General features: G+C 38.7%; 1 protein-coding gene and 1 long non-coding RNA gene across 4 annotated transcripts in view; one reads left to right on the forward strand and one right to left on the reverse strand.

Moving 5' to 3' along the window:
* Positions 1 to 2252: 2252 nt before the first annotated feature.
* On the reverse strand, positions 2253 to 9841 carry LOC124387298. 3 transcript variants are annotated; one of them, XR_006926135.1, is made up of 4 exons: positions 4329 to 4884; positions 2875 to 2918; positions 2666 to 2736; positions 2253 to 2583 (listed from the first exon to the last, which is right to left on the reverse strand). It is a non-coding gene; the product is annotated as an uncharacterized LOC124387298 (long non-coding RNA). The 3 variants fall into 3 exon arrangements; XR_006926134.1 differs by lacking the exon at positions 4329 to 4884 and adding an exon at positions 3396 to 3427; XR_006926136.1 differs by lacking the exons at positions 2875 to 2918; positions 4329 to 4884 and adding an exon at positions 9682 to 9841.
* si:ch73-211e3.1 (mastermind-like domain-containing protein 1) overlaps positions 3551 to 26775 on the forward strand; it is a 71510-nt gene continuing 48285 nt past the window's right edge. Inside the window, exon 1 of the mRNA XM_046851545.1 lies at positions 3551 to 3945. Coding sequence (XP_046707501.1) covers positions 3898 to 3945 — 48 coding nt within the window. The 5' untranslated portion in view covers positions 3551 to 3897. The remainder of the gene's footprint in view (positions 3946 to 26775) is intronic.

A 26775-nucleotide genomic window follows, 5' to 3' on the forward strand; every position in this document is an offset into this window, starting at 1 on the left:
GTCTTTGTTATGTATGCAAGTGTATATCAAGTTTGTGTATGTGTATAGAGTTTATGTGTGCTGTATGTGCACAATTCTAGAATTGGAACAATTGACTCACCTACACATCACACTGCAAACAAGCCAAGTGTCTCTAAATCAATGTGAACAGATGAGTGGTAATATGGAAATGTATTCATATTTATGTAAACATTTCGACTGTCATCTAACTCCCATATCAAGTTGTGCTATTTTAAACACAACACTACAAATGCTGTGCATCTAAAGAAAACGAAACATTAAGTTACCAACAAAAAAAGTTTAAATATATATCAATATATATTATATATATTATATATATTTTATATATTTAGGCACCAAATAGTGAGTAAAAGAGTCTTATGAGTCTTATGACATGCTTTGGTCAGACTCAGCAAAAGGCTTTTATAGGTTTCAAAATCAGAATGCTTTATTGATCCCATAGGGAACTTGTTTGGTTGCAGTTGCTCACAGTAAAAGAAAAGATCAAGTAAAGATTGAGGTGAGAATAAAAATAGGAAATATAATTAAATTATACATATTAAGGTATTTATTAAGAGAAGTGATTGTGTAGCAGCATTAAATGGAATTTGTAGCAGCAGTAAAAATAAACAGATGGCAGAAAAAAGTACATTTATTGCAGACTAAAATAAAAATTACTGCTACATGTAACTAATTATTATTAGTATTGCACAGAGATTATTGCACATAATTGCACATCATTGCACAAGGTATCAACAATATATAAGTGTGTCATGTAAATCTATAAATATAACATATACATATAACTATATCTATGTTATCTATAATGTTTAACATCAATATGGTGGAGCATGTCACAGCATACAGGACAGCACTGGCCACAACAGTCTCATAAAGCATCCTCAGCATTGTCCTGCAGATATTGACGAACCTCAGTCTCTTAAAAAAAATTAGAGGCGGCTCTGGCCCTTCCTGTGAAGTCCCTCTGTGCTCTTGGTCCATTCTAGTTTATTGTCTATGTAAAACCCCAGGTATTTGTAAATCTCCACTATCTCCACACCGACAACTCGAATTAAGACAGGAGTCACAGGTGACTTCGTTCTCAGGTCTACAACCAACTCATTTGTCTTGGCCAAATTTAGTTGCATTTGGTCTAAGTTTGGTCACGGTTTAAACCAGTGCTCAAATTGGATTTAAAAGCTGTCCTGCACACAATTCCATGTTTGAATATAATTTTTACGTGATCAGACAAGGAAAAGAAGCTATAAGCATTCAAAAACACAATCCTAGCTACATATTAGTATTAAGTATGTAAATGCTTTAGGATTGTTGCACACTGATTTGAATAAGTACATGATGGCTGGCCACCAGCAAGCATACATGTGTAGCTTATTCTTATTTACATATTACAATCACATATTAAACAGATGGAGTGCTTGTAGTTATCCATGTAGATGCAGGGTAGCTTCCTTTTCATGTTTCCCATCAACATGCAGCACTTTATACCAATATACCCAGGTCCTAGTCATAAAATTATAGTTATAGTGAATTAGTTAAACATTTAATATCTTAATAAATGTACACTAATTACACTCCAACAATTGTAGCAGTTATAATTGTTATGTTGATATGGCCATTGATGAGATATTAATCATTCATTTATTTAAATTCAATTACCCAGTGACTTGATTCATGGATCCCACTTGGAACCATTAGCATAATTGACAAATTAATAACTTATAAAATGTATTTATACATTTTATGCATGGCACATCTGAGTCTGCAACAGTCAAAAAATGTGTTTTATTGCATAGTAATCAAAAGTACATCTAGGGTTAGGGTTGGGGCTAAAGTCACCTAATATAATGAATAATGTAAAAAAAAAAAAAACAGTATGCAAGTATATCTATTGAACTGTCAACATATTCTGCCTGACTGGCTGCTGGCTGTTTGATATATAAAATATAATATTATAATAGAAATTTATTTGTTTACATTCCTTCTGTTGTCATATCCCAAATATATGTTTTAAAGACACTTCAATAAGTGCCAGCATTAATTATTAAGGCCGACATTCTTATTCCTGGAAATGAATTGATCTTTGTTTGAAAAGGTCCTGCAAAAACTATTAGGTTTTGTCCCACTACATTTTCACATCAATCTGACCTGGTTTGCATTTACTGATAATCTGATTAACTGCAAAACAGGAGAAAACTGTAAGATAAACATTTAATGGGGAAAAGAACAAAAACTGCAGAAGGCATTGGCACCTCACAGGTGGTTCCACAGTCCCTGGTTCAATCCTGAGATCAGGTTATTATCTGAGTGGAGTTTCACATGTTCTCCCAATTGTCTGCATGGGTTTCCTCTAGTTTTTCAGGTTTCCTCCCTTCCTTTTAAAAGACATACTGGTAGGTATATTGGTTAGTCAAAATATGGGCAAATGTGTGTACTCCGGTGTGTGTGGGGTACAAAGTGAGGAACTGGTATCCCAGCCATGGTGTATGTCTGCCTCTTGCGCAGTGTTCCCAGGATAGGCTCCAGGTCCACGGCAACTCTGACCAGAATAAGTGGTCTTATCATCTGGTAAAAGCAAGGACTGAGGAAAATTTAGCCATGTACATTTTTTTAATCTGACTATTTTCTTATTCAGATTCAAAAACACCTTGTGCTGTGGTCTCTGCTTTTCTCTGGTGTCAAAAGATGGTCTGCTTTTGCTCAGGAGTATTGTTCAGCCTATGTAAATGCACATGTAAACAAACATAGTACATATTAACAGTAATTTTAGAATTTAGAGTGATTCAGAGTGAATTCAGTATGATTGACAAAATGGGCACTTGTAAACAAAACCTACTGATACTGTATGTCACTTACTGTATAGCTCGGTCTCCAAACATCAGGTTGTGAATCTTTTGGTACTGGGCAGTACACAAAGAATAAAAACTTTGACATTTTCATTTTATCTCTATGTTATTTACTTTAAAGGGTGTTTTATGAAAAAGAAATATACCACTACTGCCTGTGCCAATGTCCAGCACTAATTTCAGTCACAGTTTTATTCTATGCATCGATAAATGAAGCGCCCACTGATTCTACATTATGGTGAGTTACATTTTCATTATCTATGTAATTAAATTCATGATTAAGTCATATAATATGTATAATAGTACTATAATATGCACGTTATTGCGCGCCACAATATACGGACCCTCGAGAGCTCCCATGGACCACAGACCCAGCCCTGGTCCATGGAAAAATTGTCTTGTGTGAAACTGGTTTGTGGTGCCAAAAAGGTTTGGGACCTCTGACTTAGAGCAATAGGCCTCTTCCTACTTTGGAACAAAGTCTATGAGTAGGAATGATGTTATACAATATGACCACTAGGGCCAGCTCACTCTGTCTCTAGCTCCTATCTCCAGCATCTCTGCAGGACATGTTCCTTAGGAAAAGGAGGCCTGTCTTTTTAAGAGACGGAGCGCGTGTGAATTCGGTGTCTCCGCCTCTATTGCTATGTGGGCGTGGTTATCCCTGGTTTCACCTCCCCGATTGAGGAAGCCGGTGAGAGCAGTGCTGTGAGAGTGAGAAAGACTACACACGCATCTCACACACACACATACACGCTCGAGCTTTTCCAGTCTGCCGCTGCCGTTCAGTCTGATGAACTTGTCTGATACCTGGACGAAATGTCAGAATTAGCTCGTCTTTTGGACTAAATGTCTTTTTGTTTTTCCACGCAGACACCCAGGCACTCATTTTAATCCAAATACAAGACTGAAACCTATGTTCCATTGATCTCGATCTCTAATATGTTGAGTGTTTTTTTTTGCATTGTGACGTTTGACACATTGAAACAAAAGTGGATTTAATCGTGGCCGCGCTGTGTCCCATCGCTCCAAGATGCTCCTGGTCTCCCAGCGGCTAGATTCACCTCGCATGGACCCATTAGTAAGTGGATGAGTTTGCAATTGATGTAATTGTGCACCAGCTTTCTTGTGATGGGATGGGATGGGATGTGTTTGTATGGTGTGAACCCGAGTAATGACAATCGAGAAGGCTGATTCAAGAAATTGAAACTTCACCGTGCTGATGCGATTCACTTTGTCCTTACAGCCTGGGTTTTTAACACAACTGGATGTGGAATTAAAGTTTATGGTGAAGACGATCGTTTACCTTTTGTTGTCATATATATATATATATATATATATATATATATATATATATATATATATATATATATATATATATATATATATAGTGTGTGTGTGTGTGTGTGCACCAGATAAGGCTGGGACGGTGCATTAAAGATTAACCCGCGCCATCTCACGCACCTTCCGTGATAAGGCTATTTAACACCCGGCGTGGAATCAAAGCCTCTCGGGTTCAGAGCCGCAGCGTTCTGATCCTTTGTAGGAGCTGTCATTTAGATGCCACACAATCAATCAGAGAGACACCTGTGTTGTAGATCAGTAATGTAATGGACTTCGGCGGTTGATTGCGGGACTCTAAACCCTGGTTAAATAGAGGTGCGATCTGCTGGTGGGAATCAAACCTGGATTGGGGGTGGGGGGGATTAGAGAAATATGAGGAATGGGCGCTCAGCGGGGACGCGCATGCGAACAAAAGCGCGCCCGCGCTCTGGGGTCAGTGCGAAAATCGGCTCACTATGAGCACCAACGCGAGCCTGGTACTGTCACAACCGGTGGCCAGAACCCTTACCAGGTTATGTGGATTGGGGAGAGATAAGAAGAAAGAGGCTGAAACAGGTTACAGCCACACGCCTCTAGGTTGTGTCCGGGATTATTAAACCAAGATATGCCAAATAAAATGGGATTAAATCATACAAAAACAAGCCTGTGCATCTCGATATGCCAGGCTATTTTATACACACACACACACACACACACACACACACAAAAGCTGCCGTTTAAATGGGTTAAACGTACGTGTGTAGAAAGAGAGAGAGAGAGAGAGAGAGAGAGAGGGGGATGAGGTGGAGGTGGGGGCTGCGTCTGTCGCTCAATAATATCAGCCAATTAACTAAAGAGGAATGCCGAGCGTCAGGAGCGTTGTAGGCCACGCCCCCTCTTGCATTGTTACTCCGACTTTTCTGTAGCGCGCCTCTGAGATCATTTGAGGTTCATGAACGGTGACAGTAGATCACAGAGTTTGCTCTATAATCCAATGAATCCCCCCCACACACACACACACTTTTGGAGTTTGTGCAACCAAAACAACTTCCAGCTCACTCGTCATTTTAGCACGTGGTGGTAGAAAAGACCGGACAGGATGTGACTACTGGAGATGAATGAAGTTCCACAAACGTTTTTACTAATAACTGAGTGAGTGGGAATGGGATCACGAGGGGTGTGTCCTTTTGTGTGATTTTTAAACCAATCAACCTAATTTGTAATTGTTTTTTAAATAGGCATGATAGTTAGATGTTTCAGTAGTAGCCTAAAGCTCGCGCTTTATTCATGTTCATGAATATTCAAAAGATCGATGACCCTTCACCACCCCGGTTTACGGTGTTTAATGAGCGATGGAGCGCTCTCCGGTCATTAAGCTCAGCACAGAGCACTGGAGTAGACTGTGTACAAGCACTCTCTCTGCCGCAAAGGCATGAAACCAACATCCGGTATAGCTTTTTTTCCCGTAACTATAATGTATCTGTGTATTGCCCCAGAAATATTCTTTCAAAGCGATGACTGTTTGCATGTCTCCTTTCTGATAAAAAAAAAAAAAAAAAAAACGCTTGCAGCGGTTATTGAAGGGGAATTCCAATTTTTTTCTTTTTTTTCCCCCCAAAATGGAAGAATAATTGCTTTGTCAGAAAGTCAACAGTCATGCATATTTTCTTTAAGAAGAACGAGTTTGCTGTGTTTGTGAAAGCAACCCTGGGCAACACTGTCTACACTACACATATATCAAAAGTTGATTTTGTGTGTGTGTGTGTTTAAAGTGGGGTGCTTTTTACTTGTCACATGTACATTATAGTTCAATGAAATTCTTTTTGAAAATCCCACATATCAGAGTGCAGGATCAGCCATGATACAGCACCCCTGGAGCACAGAGGGTTAGGGGCCTTACTCAAGGGCCCAATAGTGGTCACAATACTGTTGCTTGAATTCCTGACCTAATGATGAATAACCCAGAGCCTTAACCCAAGATACTGCACCAAGATGCACTGCAGGCGTCTTGTGTTTAACAATGTTAAAATTGGTTACGCCGCCAATTACCGACAATCTCTACATCACTCAGTGATTTCAGTGTATTCATAAGCATTCTGCATAATAACCATCTGTTCTGTTGGGGCTTGGAGACTAAAGCCTGTGAAAGCACATTTTAAAGCACACTTTGGCTCATGGCTGATAGCTATCACTAAATAGAGCTGCTCTCTGTCCTGAAATCAGTAAAAACATATCAAGTTATCTTTGAAAGTTATGATTAAAATTGTTAACAAAACCCAAAGGGCTTTAAGGCACTAATCACATTCATTGTGTGCTCTAGTCAGTAAAAAAAATAGTCCTATTACATCTGTAATTAAAAAAGGGAAAAGTTAATAATACTAATTAAACTCAGTCACCACCAGCTGCTAACAGTCTTTAAGGCACGAGTCAATGTACTCATGGCTACTCTATTTTGTGTTAAAGTTCTCTGCGGATTAAGGAAGAGCTTGGAGCCTTCAAACATGCTGTAAGCAATTTTAGAGCATGTTGCTTAAAGTATTTTCACATCCTATCATGAAAAGAGATCTCTTGTCTTCTGTGAAAGCTACTAATAATTCAACACAATCTGGTTATATTAACAAATCTATTAAATTGTCCAGTATAATTTATGGTATAGTTGACAATTGCTTAGATTTACAAACCACCTTTGATAAAGTTTTGGCTGGAGGGTCTGGGATTTAAGTGTTATAAGGCTTATATAATGACTAAGTCTGGAATAAGTTAAAATTAAGAACTACATCACTTACATCTCAAATGGCTGGTTACCTTCTCTGCCAACTTTTCCATGCATGACTTTATCTGATTATCTTTCAGTTAAAAGTTGTTTAAAAAGTAAAGTTTGCCAAAAAGTTTGAGCTGCATATTAATCGTCATTATAGTATCCAACCATTTTAAGTAAGCTTTTATAAAGCTAGAATTATGTTGCGATTGCGATCAGAAATGGTTTTCAACGCAGGAGGCAACATCTGTGTGTAAAATCTCATAGATTAAGTGCTAAATTAATTAGGCTGCAAACAGCAGGTATTTTGGGCTAGGATTTTTTAAAGAGAGAAAAAACCAGCACTTCAGACAGAAGCAAAAATCATCGCCAAGGAAAAGGAAGCAATTACACCTGCTCTTCAGTTTAACAAAATGTCTGAAAGGGCTTGGAGCTGAAGGATGTGTGGTGCAGGTAAAACATTATAGTGGGGTTGCTGTAAATTAATTAACCTTTTGGGCTGATCTAAGCTTTGCTGTGGTTTCTGAGAGTTGGAGATGCCCGTTTTCTACCTTGCATTACTGTTTAATTATTTGGCAGGCACTTTTATATACCTACAAAAGCATGCAAACCCCTGAAAGCCAGCAAATTAAGGAAGGTAATGATTCATAATTGGAGAGACTAGAAAGCTAGCTCATAGAAGTAAATAATAAAAAGTTGATTGCACTTGCAAGGCAGACGAGACACCACATAATTAACTTATTATTGTTGCTGTTGTCATTATTATTACTATTAGTGCTGGCATGGGTTTAATCCAGAGCGCCTTCAATCTTATGCACTTGAGGTGTTAACGTGGGTTTTGTCTGAGTTCTTCAGTTTACTGCTACAGTTAAAAAAAATGTGATTTGTTGGTGTGAATAAGTGTGTGAGTTAAGAAAAAGAAGATGAAGCCTGTATTTGTCATGTAAATGTCAAATGTATGTCACTACAGCACAGTGAAATTCTTTACTTCACATATCCCAATTTGTTAGGACGTTCCGGGTACCCCTTGGGGCAGATAGGGTTAAGGGCCTTAAGTGTGTGTGTGTGTGTGTGTGTGTGTGTGTGTGTGTGTGTGTGTGTGTGTGTGTGTATGGTGCGTTGTGCTGGAGTAACAGCCTTGCACCCAGTGTTCCCAGGATAGGCTACAGATCCACTCTGACCCTATGATAAAGTGGTTACTGAAGATGATAAATTATTTATTAGGAGGCCAAGCACCTAAGGTGCAGATGCATCCTACTGTTATTCTACCTTTTCTTCTTTCTCTTCTTCATCCTAAAACTTCTCCAGACTTTAGAACTGTCTGGTAAAAAATTTGCTAAAAACATTCTTACTAAATTAGCAAAAATTTGAACTAAGTGCCAATGATCCACTACCACTATCATGTTTTATATCGTGTGTGTATGGTCATAACCTTCGGGTCAAGATGCCAATGACATGTATCAGTTAGCTTATCTGCCATATTGGATTATTGTCAAAAACTAGATTTTGTGCAAGAAATCGTCATCTTCCAACTAAGCCTCACCGAGGATATCAAAAGAAGTATGAGTAGTATTCCAAATGCATAAAATAAAGCAGTGTCTTGGGAATGACCGCACACTGACACAAAACTTGGTGACATCTTCAGGATCTTAAAGCTATGTAACCAAGTTCGGTGACAGTGCCACCTACTGTTTAATAACCTAAAAATGCTTACTTCTAACTGCAGTTTTCGCACATTTCACAAATCTTGTCTGTCTTTCATCATACAGACAAAATGACATGTACATTTATGCCATTTGGCAGACATCCTTATCCAGAGCGACTTACATTTATCTCATGTATACACCTGAACAGCATGTAAGGGCCTTGCTCAGGGGCCCAACTTTTGATGTGGCTGGAATTAAAACTCACAAGCTTCAGATGTTTAACCACTAAGTTACCACCTTCCCTACTTATTCCACTATTGTCTGTGGTCAGACTATAAAATATGTAAACTATAAATCCCTCTTGAATCCCTTTGAGGGAAGTCATAGCAGTACTTTTTTGTGATACGCTTGAGCAGTACTTGAATGTGTGGGTCACACAGAGTGTGTGCTTGGGCCTTAAAAACAATGTTTGCAACTTCTACTACTACTACCACTACTACTACTTATACTAATAATTATTATTATTATTAGTTCAAGTTATCCAAAGCCAGTTAGAATAGAGTTTGAAAGTTTGAATAAACACAATGTAGAGTCTGTTTTCTGTTGAACTACACCCTTGGTGAGTTTTTCTTTTTCTCCCTGCACCGGATCTTTCTGCTCATGTCGATTTGAACTGATCTCCGGCCAAATGAGTCGCGAGCGCTTTGAAGTCGCAGATGAAGTGGTGGAGGGAAAAACACGCGCTGGACTTGTCGGCGGTGAGGCGCTCAGATCCCTTTTCGAGCTCTGTGCCACCGGCAGCACAACCGCCACCATAACGGGAGAGCGGCCCGACTAAACGCCGACTAATGCGCGTGCACTTTGGATCCACCTCAAAGTTGCGTTCGGAATTCGAAAACATCGCCACCCAAAAAAAAAGACAAAAAACAAAATACTTTGGTCTCGCCGGCGGTCTTCGAGCATGAGATCAGCGCGAGGTTAGGAATGCGACGCTTTGCTTTCAAAGAAGCCGCCAAGAAACCCGAATCAAACGGCGGCACCATCTTCAAAGCCCTGAGCATCAGAAACTCAAACCAGCTCGCGCTCCTACCTCCGTCCTCCAGTTTAACACTGTCAGCCAGAGTGACGGCTTTCTTCACTTTCTCTCTTTACTTTTTGTCTTCCTCCTCCTCGTCCTCTTTTTTTTTTGGTTCCAAGATTTTGCTGATGCGCAGTAGATAACCATATGCTGCATGTTGGGGAGAGGGAGAAAGAAGGATAGCAGGGGAGATGATGGGAAAGAGACACACATGAAAGTCAGAGAGAGAGAGAGAGAGAGAGAGAGAGAGAGAGAAGACAATGGCTTTGAGAAATGATGGTACTTTGAGGTGATAGAACGTCCTAGTCATTTTGCACAAGCCGTCCAGGAAAATTATACTTAGTTTTAATTTTTTTTTGCTTTTTTAACCTTCTCATGGTCTATTTCCTGTTTACTATTTCATATTCAGGCTACGTATTCAAGCATGTTCATATTTAAGCATGTAGTCTAATGGTCCACATTGTGTTCCAGGTCTCGACTGACCTATAATCATCTATCTATCTATCTATCTATCTATCTATCTATCTATCTATCTATCTATCTATCTATCTATCTATCTATCTATCTATCTATCTATCTATCTATTTTTAATCACTATAAGAGTGAATGATTTCTTTTTTCCATTGAAGAGCGGCGGATTTCATGTCAATGAAACTCTCTTTGTTAGATGTGAGCGGACATACCGAGAAGGAGCTCACCTACATTTAGAGCTCTTGAACCCAATGGAATAATAATCGAATGTTTTGACAACAGCAGTTACATTTTGAAAGTCTAGTGCGTTCACCTCATCCAGCTGGAGAAGCAATTTGCATTCACTTCTGTCCAAAATGTTTCCTTGTGTCTCTGGAATTTTTTTTTCTTCTCTAATACTGAAGTAGACTGCAAGGACTTCCTGGTTTTAACATATATGTAAAAACATAGTAATCTTCCAAAGAAAAGCCAACATGATCGTGTGTGATAAAATTGCTGTCTGAGACATTACACTTTATTACATGACATTAAACACTTTTGAATGCAGGAACAGAAAGACTCATCAGCAAAGGGGGTTTTGTAGACTAGAAAGAAGTAGTTCAGTCTTCAGATTGAAAGAGACAAAAGGGAAATAGGGGAGTGAAAAGGAAAAGAAAATAGCTGTTAGCCTATGGAGTAAGATGCTCATGTTTTCCTGTTATCATACTGGATTGCGGACCCAACTTTCCATCAGAGGAGACGCATGTACGAGTGAGTAAGGGGGAAAGAGAGATGGAGAGAACATATGAGCATGAAAAAAGAAAGAGACTCAGAGTGAGTGGACGTGTGCATGTGCGTCAGTGTGACTATCAGGCAACCCTCACCAGGAAATAACAGTGTTGCCTAGGGATGAAAAACAAACAGGAGTCACATACCAAATCTAAGATTGTGTGTTTTCCTTTCCTGACTTTGACTTTGCCCAAAAACCCGGGAACCAAAAAGAGCGGCGTCTAAACCAAAACCCACCCTCGCTGACTCTAAGCTGAACCCAACTTCAATGCTGACTCGGATACAGACCTGCCCCCTTACTACTGACTCTCAGCATGCATTCAGTCTTGTCGCTAGCTGCTCAGGAGGTATCTTATCAGCTCGAAAAGCTTGCTTTAGATAAGTAGGAGAGAAGGCAAAACAAAGATAGTACAGCGAACAGCCTTGTATCTCTGTTTCATCAATCTGTTCACATGAAACCTGGTACTTTTCTTCTGGGGAAGAAAAATGGAGGAAATAACACTGGCTTCATCTATTTTGTGCATCCACCTGTATCAACTCACATTGAAGAATGGCAGGCTGTTTGGTTTTCTTTCTTGCTTTCCTTTTTTTTGTACCTAATATAAAGTGGTATCACAGAAGCATGGTGTGATTAGATGTGGATTAGATATGATGAGATTAGTTTGGAGAGAGTATCAGAACAGGAATTATTCCTTTGTTGCTGATCTTTAGTCTCCAATCATCCATCGACTACGGAGCGCCATATGAGTCGAACATCTGCTGTGCCTTATTGCCTAAAGGAACATTCTACATCAGAAACATCACCCACATATTAATTTCACAGATTCATTTAATTCCAGTGGAGGGTGTAATCCACTGGATCTTTAGGCAGTCTGAATGTGATCCATAATTCCTCTTATCTAATGATTAAAAAATTCTTATAAAATCAAGTCTCAGATTTGATACAAAGTAGGTTATCATATCATGTTATCTCCTGTCTAGATCTTTGCATGTGTTTTTGAGACTGCACACAGGAAGCCAGTCTTAATTTACAGTTTCTCTATCAGAACGATTCTCCTCAAGTGCCAGTTTACATTTGGATTTAAAAGCAGCTGCGAATGAACATAATTGTAATGTTGGCATACAATGTTTAATGTTAATTCGTCCAGTCTGAAAAGAGTGAACTGTCTTAGAAGTTCTTAACATTTACTAACAGGCATTTATCTGATCAGTATGCCAGAATGTCAAATCGAGTTCTACTGGCAAGACTGTAGAAGTGCATTGCCGTTTGCCCTATGTACTTTATACTGTCTAATGAAAGAAGTCTGCTTGATATTCAGCCAAATGAGTTCAATTTGTTACATGGATCTGAATGTAAAATCTTGAGAAAGGATGAAAAAAACATGGCACATTCATGCTTTATACGTTCACACAGGAGTTGTGTTGTTGCTAATCGTTGTTCACTGTTGCTGTATAACCCGTTAACATGAAATACGTGTGTCCTTCGTACTGTGGTAAAACCATCAGTCATCAAGTAAACCCTGTTACAATTTGGGTCACATGCTGGGGCTAAATCTCTCCCGCCCCTCTTCCCACCCCTTTTTCCATCCTTTTCTTTCGCCTCCTCAATAAAGATGTGTTGCATCATTGTCATGCAACATGTACTGCAGACCTTTGTTGTGGTTTCCACCTTGCATCATCATACACACACATACACACACACACACACACACACACACACACACATACAGGCGAATTGGGTGGCAAGACGCTAGGTAGCACAGAACTTTGTGTAATTTTGCACTGGGTGAGAGGGAGACAGATATTGTGATGAAATTGAGTGTAACCGAGGGGAAAGGGATACAGAATGGCTTTCCTCTATGTGTGTATGTGTGTGTGTGTGTGTGTGTGTGTGTGTGTGTGTGTGTGTGTGTGTGTAAGAGAGAGGGAAAAAGACCCATAGATATACATGTATATTTCTCCTATATATTTATCATTAAGAAGAATGGTTTGTGGCCCTTGCGAAGCAAACAGTACCTAATCTCTATTGTTTACAATTTATTTCCAAAATAAAGAATTCCAAACAGTAGATTTCTAGATGCATCATGAAGCCAGACAGCCCACAACATAAACAAGAGAAATAAGTTTTATTCAAGCTAGATATATATATTTTTTCGCGACGCAATTTCTCAGCGTGAGGCGAGAGATGTGAGGAACAATGAGCAGGGTGAACATGAGAACTGCGAGAAACTAAAAGCTAAGAGGATTCGAGGAAGTTACAAAGGTCATACATGCAAGCTATTTGATAAAATGTACTATATTACATTCACAAAGGGAAACGAACAGATATTTCAGACATTTTGTTTCTTTTATTACTGCTAACATATACCGTATTTTTTTAACAAAGTAACATTTGTGAAACCAAAAACACACTTTTTCTATATATTATTATAGGAGCTTTTTTTTTTTTACTGCGCTTTTTCTAAATATATTTCGACTTTTGGGATTCTTATTCCATGATCTTATTAATCAGTATCAGGATGTAAATTTCTTGATAAAGACTTTAAAACACTTCTATAAGTCACTCTGGATAAGAAAATCTGGAATTTAACTAAACCAGCAAACTTAAAACCTTTTCTGATGCACCAACATCAGAAGCTCTAAAGTCAGCTCTGAGTTTAGTTCTATAAACACCTTTCTGTTAGATGATCTTGCTGGACAGTGAATTCTTCTAAAGCACGCAAAATCACATAGCCTCACACACACATACACATACATACACACAGACAACTCTACTTTCATCTGTGGTCCAAAGTAGCATTACCCAGAATTCCTGGCCCAACATAATGCACTGATTCCCAGAAGCAGCTGTCGTAGTAACCTTGGCAGCTTTTCGCAAGTTGTGATCTTTTTTCCCCCTCTTCTGCTTTCTGAGTGATACAAATGGAATTGAATGTAAATTATTCATTAGCAGAAATGGTAGGGGAACGTGTTTATTTATTCATACACAAAGACAGACATTTTGTCTATAAGTTTATTTCGTTGCAGAAGAAAAAAAAAGTAGAGTGTCTAATCTTGAATTTCTGTGTGAAATTTGAATGTGTGAGTGTGAAAAAGATCCATCTGCTAATGCTCTTGTATTAGGAGAAATTACAGATCTGACTTTTTTTCTTGTTGTCTTTGGTGACTGTGGTATTCTAGGTCATCCTCCACCTCCCAAGTTCCCTTGTGTCATCCATTAACTGCATGTGTGTGAATGTGTGTGTGTGTATGTGTGTGTGTGTATGTGGGTAAGGCACAAACTGCAAAATCAGACACCAACATTTATCATTTGTTTTGTACCTAAAGCCTCCCATGAAGTCTTCTTGTCTATCTGTGAATATTTTGTGCGGGATGCATGTGTAGCCATGTTTTACCCCAAACCTGACTCTGTTTCACCAGACTGCACTTTATAGAGGTTTTTCCATTGAACTTTTCCATTGTTTCTCAATCACTCACCAGCTACACATGTGTGCACATTTTCCTCTCTCAATTTTTTTTCTCTCCTCTTTCCCTTCCTTCCTTCCTTCCTCCCTTCCTTCCACCCACCCTGCTATTTTTTGCATATGATCCCTATCATTTATCCCTCATTCTCCCACTGTCTTGTTTATTCACACACTTACTCATGCTCTCAGTTATTTTGCTGCGTTCTTATTTTATTTATTTATTTTTACTTGTGGTTGCATGTGTTTGAGGTCATCTAGAGTATTGCTATGGTAATCATGTGCTTATTGGAACAGGGTGTCTGTTTGCACATCCATACTAACAGATTGTGGCACAGGGTTCTCTGAGTAATCCGATAGCGCCCTAATGTTGTGCTCGGTGTGCCATGGTTAGAGACTCTGGTTACAGTCGCACACATACGGCCTTCCTACATCCGACACCGTTCGCTGAGAACTGGCCATCTGACCCGTCAGGACCCCCAGGTCACTAGATGGGTGGAGTCGATGTAATTGCTATAACTGATTAATAGATGTTCAGCTCTAATAGCATTTTCATTTGGGCATCGACTCGGGGAGCGTCTCAGATAAATAACCGTAATTACTGACTCATCCTGTTGCCGTGTTGCGCTGCATCGTTGGGTATCGCTGTAATTGGGTAAAAACATCTTTGTGATGTGACTGTTTCTGAGGCAAACACGTGGAATGAGCATACTGAAGTGCTCATACCAAATGAGACATTGTGGGAAATATTCACTGTTTCCTGTCTGGCTGTGGAGGTGTTCACAAATGAGAGTGCAATGTTCACAAATGGCTTTGACCATAGAAAATAAATAGAATACAGTGCCCTCCACAATTATTGGCACCCCTGTTTAAGATGTGGTCGTGGACTTCAAAAAATTCTCCTTTTTTTTAAAACAACATAGAACCCAAATGCAAAAAAATAGAAAAATCCAACCTTTTATTTAAGTACATTACTTTGGTGGTAAAAAAATCACACATTTAGGAAAAAAAAACAACTTGAAATCATGTGTGCCACAATTATTGGCACCCCTGATGTTAATACTTTGTACAACCTCCTTTTGCCAACAAGACAGCACTTAATCTCCTCCTATAACATTTCACAAGATTGGAGAACACAGAGAGGATTTTGACCATTCTTCTTTGCACAATCTTTCTAGATCATCCAGTGTCCTGGGTCCTCTTATGCACTCTTCTCTTTAGCTCGCCCCACAGGTTTTCGATTGGGTTGAGGTCTGGGGACTGAGATGGCCATGGGAGGACCTTGAGTTTGTGACTGCTGAACCACTTTTGTGTAGATTTTGCCACATGTTTTGGATCATTATCCTGCTGAAAGACCCAATGACGACCCATCTTCAGCTTTCTGGCAGAGGCCATCAGGTTTTTATTTAAAATATCCTGGTACTTCAAAGCGTTCATAATGCCATGCACCCTAACAAGGTTCCCAGGGCCTTTGGAAGAGAAACAGGCCCACAGCATCACAGATCCTCCACCATACTTCACGGTGGGCATGAGGTGCTTTTCGGCATACTCATCTTTTGTTTTACGCCAGACCCACTTAGAGTGTTTGTTGCCAAAAAGCTCAATCTTAGTCTCATCTGACCAAAGCACACGATCCCAGTTGAAGTCCCAGTACCGCTTAGCAAACTCCAGGCGTTTACATTTGTGAGTGTTAGTGAGAAAAGGCTTTTTCCTTGCATGCCTCCCAAACAGCTTGTTGGCATGTAGAGAGCGTCTGATGGTTGTTTTGGAGACTCTGTGACCCCAAGATGCCACTCTTTGATGCAATTCTGTGACGGTGAGCTTGGGAAATTTTTTTACTTCTCTTACCATCCTCCTCACTGTGCGTTGTGGCAAGATAAACTTGGGACCTCTTCCAGCCTTGTTTGTCACTGTTCCAGTTGTTTTAAACTTCTTAATGATTCCTCTGACTGTAGATACCGGCAAGTTAAGGCGAGTGGCTAATTTCTTGTAGCCATTGCCTGACTTATGAAGGTCGACACACATCTGCCTTACTTGAATGGTGTGTTCTCTTGTCTTTGCCATGTTGACAAATGGGTAAGAGAATTAGGCCTCTGTGTCACGTCATATTTATACCCCAGGAAACAGGAAATCATGAATTACTAATTAAAAGTCCCTAGATACCCTGACCAACCTTAGCAACTACAGAAAAATATATATAAAAAAAAAAACATTTAAATTTTTCAGAGGAATTGTTAGGGGTGCCAATAATTGTGGGACACATGATTTCAAGTTTTTTTTTTTTTCTAAATGTATGATTTTTTTTACCACCAAAGTTATGTACTTAAATGAAAGGTTGGATTTTTCTCTTTTTTTGCATTTGGGTTCTATGTTGTTTTAAAAAAAAGGAGAATTTTTAGAAGTCCACGACCACATCTTAAACAGGGGTGCCAATAATTGTGGAGGGCACTGTAGCAGATGGAAACAAGTTTTTGTCTGAAGCAAGAAAACATATTTTGACTGCTAGAAGTCTGACTAGGCTGCTTAAAACTCAGTGCTTCTTTCAGGTTGAACGGCTGTAATGTTTACACAGACTTAACTTCTTTCTGTTAAGCATGCACTCCTTAAAGCCTATAGAATTAGTGTACAGTCTTTACTGTTACACACCTACTTTAGTCTACTACTGCTGTTACTGGTTTCAATTTATCTGCACTGTTTGAACATTTGCACACACTCCTGCAAAATGCCTGACACAGTTTGCACCCTCTGAGTCACCAAAGTCAATCTTCGCTATGTTTTACTTAAAACCCTTGTACAGCAGACTTGCAGCTTGTAGCTGTTGTAGTGTTCTGTGCTTTGATGCTAAGGTTACTGGTTGGTGACTTTTTTATAGCTCAAACCACTGCTCACATAAAAACAAATATATCTATCAGTTGTCCCATTGGGCAAAACCTCTACCCCATCTCTTGTTATGTCTCAAGTTAACTAGTGGCAACCAAAAATTTAATCAAATTCAGGAGTGTTTTCATGTGCCATCTAAGGAAATACAGAATAAGTAAAAATATAATTGAGTCCCTAAATCCCTGAGATTGACTTCATACATTTTTTTAAAACCATCATTTATAATGTCTTTTTCTAATGAATCAAGTTTGTGCCTTTGACCAAAAGCTGTGATGTTTTCTCGATACATGTAGACTGTATCTAAATGTAGAAATGAGGTGACTGTGTTTTGTTTGCACTTGAACTAAACATTACATACATGTGTGACACCATGTTGTATTTTGCTCACCTATAGACACACCTTTGTGTTTCTGATATAAAAAAAAAAAATGCTAAGTAAAATCATAAGTGTAGTAAAATCCTACGAGCAGAAAAGGACGTTGTCAGTTAATGTGTGTCATACAGCAGGTGGTGAGATTCGGCCATCACAGTGCCAAGGCGCTTTGCACTAGCAAGAAGTATATGAACCAGTCAGCATGAAATGTTTAAACAGATATATCAAATGATGGTGTTTTCGTTCGTAAAAGTCAATAGGAAGTACAGTTTATCTTTCAATGATGAATGAGTGACATTAAAATAATACACTTGTTACCATTATATCAACAGCCACTGGGCAACTGTGAATGAAAAACTGCTAGCCTGGATACACAGTCTGCTTTCCCAGGTGGCCAAGATGGTAATTTGTTCACCTCTGGATGGAGACAGTTCTCGGGCAATTCTTCTCTTTTTGTCAAGCAAGCTTTGATAACACAACAGACAAATCAGCCAATTAGAGCTAATATAGAAACACACAGAGGCTATTTAGTGAATACAAAACATTCACTGCTACCGAATTAAGCTACAGTTAACAAAGCATTGTGCTGACCAGATATCTCCACATTAGGATAATTGCAGCTCTTTTTTCTTTTTTTTTTCCTTTTTTTTTTTTTTTTTTGCTGCACTGTTTTATTTTTAGAGAACATGGGAATGGAGAGAGCTGAACGCTAATTTTGGCAAAGATATATGCTCAAGTGCATGCCACTGATACAGTCCTCATGGTGCGCTGGAAACAAAGAGACAGGCACAATGTGTTTGTGGGGTTTTTCTGGAAGAAAAGGATGTCTGCTTTAGAGAGAAAAAGAGAGCGAGAGGGAGAGAAAAAAAGGTTTAATCATTTATAAGGCAGTCACACACATCTGTATCTGCACTCCTTTCTGCTGCATTCTTAAGCTGTTACTGGAATATTGAAGCATTTGTTTTCAGAGGCACTCTATGAAACCTCCAGCATTCATCACTATGTAGCTCATAGTTGGACTGGTACAATAACTGTAAAATTTCACTCTGAGGGAAAATATGTCTGTCTGTGTGTGTGCTGGTGTGCAGGTGGCAAATAGAGAGGCACTTTGCTACAGGCTAAGTATTTTTACCTTTAGACTCAGGAGTCCTACAAACTGCTGATGATGTAATTGAGAACGGGGTCATTAGGTAACGCCAAGCTTGCCAATGCCCTGGTGTATGTTTCCACTGGATTATATCCACATAGCATCACGGTTTTCTGATTTTTATGTTTAGAGAAGTCGATATGATAATGCACCTCAGCATTTTAGAGTGGATTTTCAAAGGATAAATGTGTACAAATTGTGAATAACAGAGCTTAACGGTTATTGCACGACTATAGCATTTTGTTTAGAAAGCTGACAGTGCTAACAATGGAATTAGTCTCAATTAGCTAATGACATGCTTTTTTTTCACCCCTTTAACTCCATACATAACTGCTTACTCTCATTATTCTATGATTAGTCATGCTACAGTAATTAATTTATCTGTTTTTAAGGTGAATATCTAGATAATAGAATAGAAATGCAAGATGTTAAGTATTGCATATTTAGTGGCTACTAGATACTGCCTCTATCATGTTAAGATGTTTGCAAAAGCATCTTATAAAATTCCTTTTTTTGTGTTAATCTATCAAAATACTATAGTGATTGCACTTTTTATATTAGCACTTGTTTTCCCTAACGTCTTACATCCATGTCACTCACTCATTCAACAGACACCAGACCTGCTTTTGTATGTATTAGTACTCAAACAGCTGTAATTGGCCCAGATTCTCTAAACCCTGGAGATCTCTAAAATGAATTAAAATAGCTTAAGACCACAAAAAAACAGGGGGCTTCAAAGGAGTGGATTTTCTTTTGTGCATGCTTGATAAAGCTCACTTCAAAATGAAACCTCTGTCAGTGTCACTGTGAGCCGTTGAAGCACGGTAATTTTTTTTTATCCTTTACTCCCTGAGATGCTGAGGCAACAGAACACGTTATCAGCGATCAATTTGACACATTTGTCACAAGCTTGTTTATTCTGATTCGTGTCATGTGTGTCAAAGAGACAAGTATCTACTCAATCTCATAGTCAGGCTAACCGCAGTCACTCAGGGTTGTAACAAAGTAGGCTAATCTCATTCGTACTATGGTAGGTAGTAAGCTTTGGTGATGATTATCTCAGGTGAAATTGTGCAACTGAAAAAATAAATAAATAAATATAGTCATTGTCACACAATTATAAAGATTTACTTTGCTATGCTCTGCTGTGATAATCCGATAATAATTGGCTTTGAGATGAGCTCTTGGCTGCGGCAGGGGAAGAGAATGCTGCCGGCTCGTGGTGTGTGATAGAGACGCTGTAGCGTCTCACTGGATTGTTTGCTGTTGCAACAGAGGGAAGGCTGGAAGGGAGGAGGAACATATTTCTCCCTTACACAAGCGTCCAAAACAAACATGGCCAGGACGTGAGCTCCTCTCCACTAGACCCAAAATTCCACAGTGTTCACGCAGCCAAGGAATCTGTCTCCCTCGCTCTGCCTGCCTCACCATTACTCAGTCTCTCTTACTTTATTGAATTCTCTCTCTTTCTCAAGTTTCAGGTGTAAATAGCCCTGAACATGTCATTCTAAACCATTAAATCTGTGTGTATTAACTAAGTTAATAATTGCTGAGAGACATCTCACATATCTAACCTTATATTTTATATCTCTAATACCTAGCTATTTAGCTAACTGCTAGTTCACAATTTGGTTATACAAGTAGGATTTCAGCATAAGTATCTTAAATTGCAAACTGCACTGGAAATCATTCAATTAAACTGTTTAAATTCCATAAGAATCAAAGCTGTTTTGCTAATTACAAGCACTGCCTGAGTTACAGTAGCTAGTTGACTAGCTCAGCACTTTTCAGTGGAGAAAAGTTTTTAAGACATAATTTTACTGAATTATGCTGTAAATCAAAATATCTTTTTTTTGTACAGAAATACTGTGAAATAAGGAATCAGCCAGCTGAGAGGAGTTAATTATTTCAAAATATTCCGTTTTAGTAAGAAATTCATTTTTTTACATCTTCTTAAAAGGTTAATGTTATCACAAAGTAAACTGTAATAATAACAATAATTATTATAAAACGGTAACATCAGCATATGTCTCTGCTTTTTGTTTGTTTGTCTCCCTCTTTTATTTTTACCTAGATCTTTACTTTCTCTCTCTCTCTCTCTCTCTCTCTCTCTCTCTCTCTCTCTCTCTCTCTCTTTGTCCTCCTGCTAGTCAGACAGATGTTTGTTAGTGGTTGGCCCTTAGAACAGATGTGCTCTTGTTTGGTATCTGCTCATCCAAATGAGCATAGTTCAGTGCATGTTGTTGTCAGCCCACAAAACACCACACACACTCCTGAAAAGGACCAAACATCCAAGAAAATGAAATCTTTACTACGCTGATCTTTCCAAAGGCACGAGAGAAGCTGATAAACTTTACATAAAGGACACATTACACCTAACCTAACATCTGTTTTATAAAAAAGAGGTAGTACAGGCAAAGAGACAGAGAGAACTGACTGTTTTACCAGGTTCACATCATGTATATGTTTATATATTTATATACATATACATGATGTGAACCTGGTAAAACAGTCAGTTCTCTGTATATATATATATATATATATATATATATATATATATATATATATATATATATATAGAGAGAGAGAGAGAGAGAGAGAGAGAGAGAGAGAGAGAGAAAGAGAGAGAGAGTAGAAAACTAGCTGATGAGTGCAGGAGGTAAAAAAAAACAGAAACGGCAGTCATGTCCATTTTCATCCACATGCTCCTGCTCACACAGCCCAGCTGTGCTTCTCCCTCCAACCACATTAGGAGCTAATAAACATGGCACACACACACACACACACACACACACACACACCGCACAATCATTTCTTTCCACATGTTTGTGCAGCTGTTGAAATGACTTCACTCTGTGTGTATGTGTGTGTGTGTGAATGTGTGTGTGTGTGTGTGTGTGTGTGTGTGTGTGTGTGTGTGTGTACAGAAACGAATATACATCTTTCTTTAGTGATTACTTGACAGTAGACCATGTCAAGCCACACACACATACACAATCTTGTTTTGCCATCATTGAGTATTTCCACTGACATATATTACCATAGATATGCAATAAATGATAAATAACCTTTACCTCAAAAAATATTTGCCTCTTTTTCTGATTTCCAAATCTTGGTTAGCAATTTCTGGGCTTGTAAGAGGTGCAACTAGTTAAACATTCACACTTTTATGGGCTGATCATGACTATGATTATACATTATTTTCAACTTCAGCCACTGCTTCATCCTGTTCAGCGAATTCTATGAACTGAGCAAAGTTTCATACATCTATTACATATAATCATCTGTATTGTTGTTTATATATAATACAAATGGATATTTTGTATTCATCAATTATCATGCACAGCCCGAACTGTACTTAAGTTCTCTCAGTGGAAATTCTGACCATTCCATTGTACATTTCTCATCAGTTTAACAAGTACAATGGAATGCAACCATGGCCTTCATCATATCATTGTCTGCCATGCAATGTAGTGTGTGAACTGGGAAGAATGGTACAAAGATCTGAATTTAAAAAAGCTTTCTTCGTTGAAAAATGTCATAGGGGTCCCAACAAAGAGCTACGTGAACACTTTGTTCAGTGCTCAAAAGACATTGTGTGTGTGTGTGTGTGTGTGTGTGTGTGTGTGTTTGTGTGTGATATAGCATTGATCTCCTTAGACAACTCCCTTTCAAGACAGGCTGCCTACATGGATAATAAGTATTACATTCACTCTCTCACTCTCTCTTGTTCCTTCTCTCTCTCAGTGTCTCTCGCCCCCTTTTAAATTGTTATGACACTTAAGCACTTCAGCGTCTGCTGCTAAAATATTCCTTTTTAATGACTAATGAACATAAGGCTCGATTTCTCCCCTGGCAGATTATTAACATTTGGCACGTTAGCAGCGTGGTGCACCATAAACCGCATTTTTGCCTGCATTGCTATGCAGATACTGTGACGCCTGTACCCACGGTCCTCATGCATTAATTCAGACCATCAAATCCCCCTACATCCAGATTATTTGACTCCTCTGTAACTAAGAAGATTATTTTTTTGTGAGGTTCAGGGTTGTGTACGTGGGCGTGTGTGTGTGGGTGTGTGTGTGTGTGCGGGTGTGGAAGCTGAGAGGGTGGGCCACTTTATTAACGCTTAAAAGAGCGCAAATGATTTTTTATCATGCCTGTCTGAGTGAATTTGAGATATATTGTCCCTATATAATGCTCATCTGAGCAATGGAATTCATATATAGTGGATTCTGAGGCTGTAAAAGTTGCTAAGCACAAAGCTATGTCCGCATTTAAATATTTCATGTAATAATCTTTTGTAAAAGAATTTCAACAATATTTATTGGGAGCTTGGTGCTTGTGCTCAGAAAGTTGGTAGGCCTCGAATGTGTGCCTACTACTGTTTGCCTTCTAACAATTAGCCACAAATGTGTGCCTTCTAAGCTAGCTAGCTAACAAAGCTAATATTAGTGCTAAACAAAATCATTATTATAAATCATATATTATCTCACTCTTGCCTTATTTGGAGTTCAAATTAGCATTTCTTTAAACAAATGTATTAGAGGTTTTGTTAGTCATTTCTTGGGCTTTTAACAGCCATTCTTACAGAATGTGCACACACAGGACCTATATATTATACTGTAAATATCAATGTTTATGCACATGTTGTTAAATATATGTTCAATAACAATGTTTATGCACAAACATACTTTTGATATCCTGGATGACGCATTCTCAATCAACATGTGTTAACTACACTAACCTACCAATATGCTATTCATATAAAATGAATTTAGTGCTGCATTTCATTGGCTCTTTACTTATAATATGCACATTGACAAAGTTCAATCTAACCTAATTTAATCAGTAAAATTTGGTGTTTCTAATGAAAGGTGATTAGACAAATAATGCTCCATCTTTCCTGCAAACACAGACTGTCCATGAGCCCTGTACTGCAAGTTTTTTTAGTATTGTCAAAATGTTGTCCTGAACATTATTTAGGATATTTACAGTACAATCTATTTTTTGCGTATTGAGAATAGGCGTTGTATGTGTGGTATTTTTCAAATCATTTCTCATATCTTTCATCATGTTAACGCATAAAACATACACAATCATGTTCATATAATTAACATGTGATAATTACCAGAATCAGCATACCTAAAGAACAGTGATTACAAGTGTATGCATTTTATTTGAAATATGCTGAAACAATTTATGTTAGTAATTAATGTTAGTAATTTTGTTAATCATTTAATAAATTTTATTTTTTCTACAGTATTGATACACAAGGTTGACTTCTGATCAAGGCCAAGATTTTAAATGTATCTGGATTTGGTTGTGTTCATTAGTAAATTATTAATATAAATAGAAGGACAGCTCACACCACTATGACTTTACAAAAGTGGGCACAAGGTGGGAGATAGAAAGGATATAAAAGATCATGCTCAGACTGTGAACCTTCGGTTTTCCATTGAATTACTCAGAAATTGAAAATTTTACAAATATAAAAGAAAAACAAAATGTTGTGGATTTACCACAACAAATATTTGGGAGAGCACAAGCGCTATGCCTAGAGTAATCAATGCTCAACATAAAAAAAAAAAAAAAAAAAGCAAAAAAAAGCTGAAATTATTTATCACATATCGATCGTTTTCAAAAAGCATAGTGGTAGAGATGGACATATCATACAGAGCATTCAAGTGAAGGTTGAAGAGTTTATATGCTATGCAAGATTTGCTCTTGTCAGAACATTGATATTTAACCTATAGAGAGTACTGCAAATAAGTTGCATGCACAGTTTTTTGGAAAACGTTCAACAATTCATTACACTACAGTGTTTATATATATATATATATATATATATATATATATATATATATATATATATATATATATATATATATTTTTTTTTTTTTTTTTTTATTTATTTAAGAAGAGCCCAATGCCATTGATACACCTGCTCCAGTTTAAAAGCTGCAACCTTCAAGCTCCATACGTCATCATAATGGCGGCCATCATGCACACAGGTTATGTTACACTGAGCCGAGCTCAGAGGCTGATGAATGTCAATGGGATAAATCGCGTTAGTAAATGGAACATCTGAATGACAGCTGTGTAAATACTATAAATATGCATGTAAACCTGAACTCCTTTATATGCCCATCTGTGTGGGTCCAAATATTTTACTGCTGTAGGAGCAGGGCCTGCTTACATCTGGTGCTTGACACACAAACACGCGCACACACACACACACACACACACACACACACACACACACACACACACTATAATAAGCCCCTTTAAGAGAGAAGCCCCTCGGGTATTTTGCTCTGTACGAGCAGACCTGAGCGATGCGTTCTGCACTTAAGATGGAGTGCTGCGTCGCGCTCTCGTTATTTCATTAACTGAAAATATCACCAGGGTACATTGTATATACATTCACACTCAAGTGCACTTTAGCGCCACTCATACCCTAATCCAGTGTTCTTTAAACATGGCTTTAGGTTATGCCAAATTGGAGTACAAGCGGAGAGCGATATTGGTTCAATGAAAAGGCGTTCAACAGAGGTGGAGAGGACAGAGGGGAGAGAGAGAGAGAGAGAGAGAGAGAGAGAGAGAGAGAGAGAGAGAGGAGATTGCAGTGGGCTGGAGAAATCAACAGCCTGCAGTGTATGTTGTACAGGGACCTGCAATCAATAACTAGCTCCTCTTTTGCCCCCTCAAGGACGTGTTAATACAGACAGACACAAATGCACACATATACAGGATGACAGTACACACACACACATGCACACACACGCATGCACACATACACACATAGACTTTGGGTCTACATGGCGCCATTTTATGAGGGCTTTAATTGCTGTGACGTGTTGGCGAGAACGCTACTGGGTAAGAAAGGCACTGCTTAGATTTATTAGCAAAAAGAAAGTGTGTGTGTGTGTGTGTGTGTGTGTGTGTGTGTGTGTGTGTGTGTGAGAGAGAGAGAGTGAGAGAAAGAGAGAGAGAGAGAGAGAGAGAGAGAGAGAAAAAGAAAGAGAGAAAAGAAGGGACAGCAGACGGTGTTGAACAAGAGATAGAAACCATAAGTATGAATGGAAATAAGTGTGAGATGTGTGTAAGGAAGAGGGGGAAAAAGGCAGAAGGAAGAGAAAGAAAGCTCTGTGTTGTGTGTATAAGATTAAACAAAGGTACAAAGCGTAGGCAGTCATGAACCCGTGCTTATCTCAAAGGGGGCTTTTAGGCGCAGCATGCCGGAGAGAAGTATTTTTTTCCTCCTTCCCACCTCATATCGCGTATCATGTATCCTTTTCTCACCCACATAATAAACAAAAGCTCTAATTAGAGGAGAACACTGAGACTGTTTGGGGGGGTAGGCAAGTTATTCAAGGGGTTCAAGGAAAGCGGATTCCCTTGTCGCCTTATTCCGAACAGTTGTCTTTATCAAAGCTGATCTTTGAGTGAAGTTCCACAGAGAGAGAGAGAGAGAGAGAGAGAGAGAGAGAGAGTTTGGCTCTTAGGGGTTCACCTTAATCAGTAAGGAGGAGATTCGAGATGGAGATGGAGAATGCAAAGGAAAGAAGGAAAGAAAGAGAAAGAGAGAGAGAGAGAGAGAGAGAGAGAGAGAGAGAGAGAGAGAGTGATAGAGAACGATAAATAGAGTGAGGCCAGCCTTGAAGTACAGTTCCTGAGGATGGGGAGAGCTGGTGGACTGGAGCAAGGTCGAGTGATTCATTTAAAACTGCCTCCCTGACAGCAGCAGCCCTCCACATGAATATTTATGGCGCTTTAACAACCAGTACAAGACTCACAGCCTAGCAAGCATGTATATATGCGTATTAATCTGTGTGTGTGTGTGTGTGTGTGTATACGTGTTGCTCAGTACAAACTTGAGTAATTAACACGCTCTCTCACTGTTTGTAGCTTTGAGGATTTTGAGAAACCTTGACTTTGTAACCTTTTTCCACATTTTCAGCTTTCACAAAACAAACATACGATTTCTAGCTTTCTAGCTTACA

The sequence above is a fragment of the Silurus meridionalis genome, chromosome 6 (assembly GCF_014805685.1).
Source record: "Silurus meridionalis isolate SWU-2019-XX chromosome 6, ASM1480568v1, whole genome shotgun sequence".
Classification (NCBI taxonomy): Eukaryota; Metazoa; Chordata; class Actinopteri; order Siluriformes; family Siluridae; genus Silurus; species Silurus meridionalis.